Here is a 3,780-nt window from a genome sequence, read left to right as displayed (position 1 = left end):
GTTCTTGATGCTATTGCTAGACGCCAAGTTCTCAATTAGCCTCACAGCCTCTTCTGGATTCCTAGTGTTGAAGTTCCCTTCACTAGCTGTGTCCAGAGCCATCTGCTGTTGGGGAAACATACTCAGGTATTGAATTCTTCCAGACCCCAGGTAGGACACCGGTCTATGGATCCCCGCTGGAAGGAACCCCGGTTCCCAGGATCCCCGCTTGAAGGAACCCCGGTTCCCCGCTACGAAGTACTCCGGGTCCGGTCCCCAGGACCGCCCCTTCCCCCCGAGGAAATGGAAAACTTCCGAAAGGGAGAATCTTCCATATTTCCGAATATGGAAGAGTTTAACCTACTCCAACCGACTAAGGCCCGCCTTAGGAAGACTATATAAAGGGACCCTAAAGCAAGGGATCGACACTTCGAGACTTGGAGACTAGGGCTTGACGACTAGAATTAGGGTTCTTACTCAAATCATTGTAACCCTAGTTTGTGTACTCAATAAAACGTCTCTTCAAGTCTTTATCTCTACTGTATCTCTCACACGCAATACAAATACCTGCCTTGTCCATCGTTCTGTGGTACTCACAAAGATCCTACACAAAAATCCCCTAACAGTTTGGCGCTAGAAGGGGGGGGTGTAATCTAAACTACGTGATAATAGCGATGGACAAGCATGACGAGCTACCTGAAGCTACCCAGAGAGAAGCTGAACTCCAAAAACAAATCGATGGTCTGCAAGGTCAAGTAACCGGGTTACATAGAACGCGGGAAGAGACCAACCCCGAGCTGTCCTCGGAGTTCCAGATCCAGAAGGAAAAGATCGACGAACACTCCAAGCAACTGGAGAAGAGCGCCGAGAAGCTCAGCCAGCTCGAATCGGAGAATCTTACGCTCCGAGACGAGAACCATGCCCTTAACGCGGCGAGCAACAAGAAGCGTCAATTCTGGACTCAGGTTCCTCCCCATGCCGACTCTGGAAACACCTAACTCCGGGGTAGGCGCGAATCTCCCAACTACGGCGCCGGGAGGCGACGCATCTACGCGAGAAAAGGCCAAGGATGCTCAGACCTACGACATGGAGGACAGCGACTCGGAGCCCGAGCCTGATAAGGAAGCATCAGACGGAACGGCGAGAGCGAAGTCTCCTATGATCGTTCACCTTCACCAGATGTTCTCCGACAGGCTCGACGCTATGCAGTCCATGGTAGAGAGACTCTGGGGGGGGGTAGCCCCCCCATCCGGAAGAGCAACCCCGATTCCTACGGCGATACTCCCTTCACGGATGAGATCACCTTGATCGAGATGCCCAGGAAGTTCTCTTTCCCCAGCAAAAAGGCGTATGACGGCACCACTGATCCGGATGACCATGTCGCCCAATACAGACAAAGGGGTCATACGAAGCTACCATGTGCAAAAGTTTCGGCTCCGCTCTGCAATGGTATATCAACTTACCCTCCAGGTCCACAGCCTCCTTCGCGGTTCTCAACGACAAGTTCGTGGAGCAATTCGCCAGCAGCAAGGACCTGGAGAAAACCTCCGACAGCCTCTACGAAATCCTCCAGCACCGAGCAGAACCCCTGCGAGGCTACATAGCCCGCTTCAGTCAAGAGAAGGTGGCTATCCCCGAATGCAGTATCCTCCGTGCTATCTCTGCTTTCAAAAGAGGTCTGCTCCCCGACGGACACCTCTACAAGGAGCTGACCAAATATCAGTGCAAAACCATGGAAGACGTCCTATCTCGAGCCTGGGCGCATGTCAAATGCGAGGAAGACGTCGCCAGTCGTGCCAAAGCGCAACAAAAGCAAGATCCCAAGACGATCAGACCAGACGAACCGAGCGAGACAAGAAACCCTGTCAAAGACCAGCTAGGGACTCCGGAAACCGAAACCGGGGCAGGTACCAGAACCTACCGATCGAGAAGGCAGAATGGATGGCAGTGTCCACGTGGCCAGACATCTCTCACCTCTCCATCTCAAGGCCTGAGCTAGTCAATGTTCTGAGGCAGATGGGCCAGCATGTTAAGTGTCGTCAGAAAATGAAAGCCCCCGACTCTTTCCGGAACCCTGGCTTCTGGTGCGACTTCCATCGAGACCACGGTCACAAAACGGAGGACTGCGTCGCACTAAAGATCGAGGTCAACGAGCTGCTTAGGAAAGGGCACCTCAAGGAGTTCCTTTCTGAGAAGGCCAAAAGCCATCTAAGCAAGGAGACAACGGGTAAGCCCACTGAAGCTGCTACCGTCTCGCCACCGCGACAGGACCGAGTGAAACATGTCATTTCCAGTTGTTCGGTTATCAGTGGCATAAGCCATGCAGCTGCGAAGAAAAGCACCTGGAACGCCAAGCACGGCCTAGAGGCAGCCATGCCAAAACGCTTGCTCCTAGGAACATACGAGATAAGCTTCATGGCCAAGGAGCAGGAGAGAGTTCTCACTCCGCATCACGACGCCCTGGTTATTTCGCTCACTGTAGCGAACTGCCTGTTAAAAAGGATACTGGTAGATAATGGAAGCTCCGGCAACATCATCTTCCAGGCCGCATACAAGGATCTGGGGCTGGAGGAAGGCGCTCTAACTCAGAGGATTATCCCCCTTATAGGGTTCAGCGGGGAAGTCAAGCAAACCACTGCAGAGGTAACCGTACCCGTATACGCCGAAGGAATCAACATGTCAACCAAGTTCCTCGTGGTTGATTACGATTCGTCTTACAACATGATCCTAGGACAGCCCTGGATCCACGAAATGGGGGCCGTCCTCTCGACTCTTCACCAAATGGTGAAATTCCCAACACCCTGGGGCATAAAGGCGATCAGAGGGGATCAGGAATATTACCGCTCTTGCTATCATACCACTCTGAAGGGAAAGACCAAGGTCTTATAGCCATTACAGAGCAAACCTCCGGCTCGTCATACCGAGGAACCGGAGGTAGAGGAAATGGACGACGTGCCATTAACTGAAGGAGATCAGACCCGACATCTCAAGATCGGCTCCAAGCTAACCGAAGGATTGAGAAGAAGACTGATAGACTTCCTCAGGTCTAAGTCCGTCTGCTTCGCTTGGTCCCACGCAGATATGCCTGGGATCAATCCGGAGGTCATCATGCACAAGCTGCAGGCAGACCCCCTACATCAACCCGTCAGACAAAAGAGACGGAAGTTTGCCCCCGAGAGAGACGCGATCATCAACGATGAAGTTAAGACCCTCCTCGGCGCGTGGTTCATTCGTGAGGTGCAGTACCAAGAGTGGCTAGCCAACGTCGTCGTGGTCAAGAAAAAGAATGGGAAGTGGAGAGTCTGCATTGACTTCACGGACCTCAACAAGTCCTGTCCAAAGGACCCCTTCCCGTTACCTCATATCGACAAGCTGGTGGACGCCACCGCGGGGCACCAGCTGATGAGCTTCATGGACGCGTTCTCCGGCTACAATCAGATACTTATGCATCCGTAAGACCAGGAGAAAACATCCTTCATGACGTCCAAAGGGATCTACTGCTACAAGGTCATGCCATTCGGCCTAAAGAACGTAGGATCAACCTATCAACGGCTGGTAAACATGATGTTCGCGGACCAAATCGGGAGAACCATGGAGGTCTACATCGATGACATGTTGGTCAAATCCCTGGAAGCGGAAGACCACATATCTCACCTGCAGCAAGCCTTCTCCACCCTCAGGAAATATAACATGAAGCTCAACCCGGCTAAATGCTCATTTGGGGTCAGTTCTGGAAAGTTCCTCGGGTACATCGTAAACCCACCGGGGCATCGAGGCCAACCCGGAGCAGATCAGGGCCAT

General features: G+C 52.7%; 1 protein-coding gene across 1 annotated transcript; it reads left to right on the top strand.

Annotated features, from left to right (window-relative positions):
* Positions 1-1,995: 1,995 nt before the first annotated feature.
* On the top strand, positions 1,996-2,868 carry LOC106373337. The gene has a single exon (XM_013813522.1). It carries the CDS (start codon positions 1,996-1,998, stop codon positions 2,866-2,868), a length of 873 nt encoding a protein of 290 aa, XP_013668976.1.
* Positions 2,869-3,780: the final 912 nt, after the last annotated feature.

Source organism: Brassica napus, chromosome C5 (assembly GCF_020379485.1).
Source record: "Brassica napus cultivar Da-Ae chromosome C5, Da-Ae, whole genome shotgun sequence".
Classification (NCBI taxonomy): Eukaryota; Viridiplantae; Streptophyta; class Magnoliopsida; order Brassicales; family Brassicaceae; genus Brassica; species Brassica napus.
Note: the sequence above shows the minus strand (reverse complement) of the source record. Positions and strands in the feature narration are given on the sequence as shown.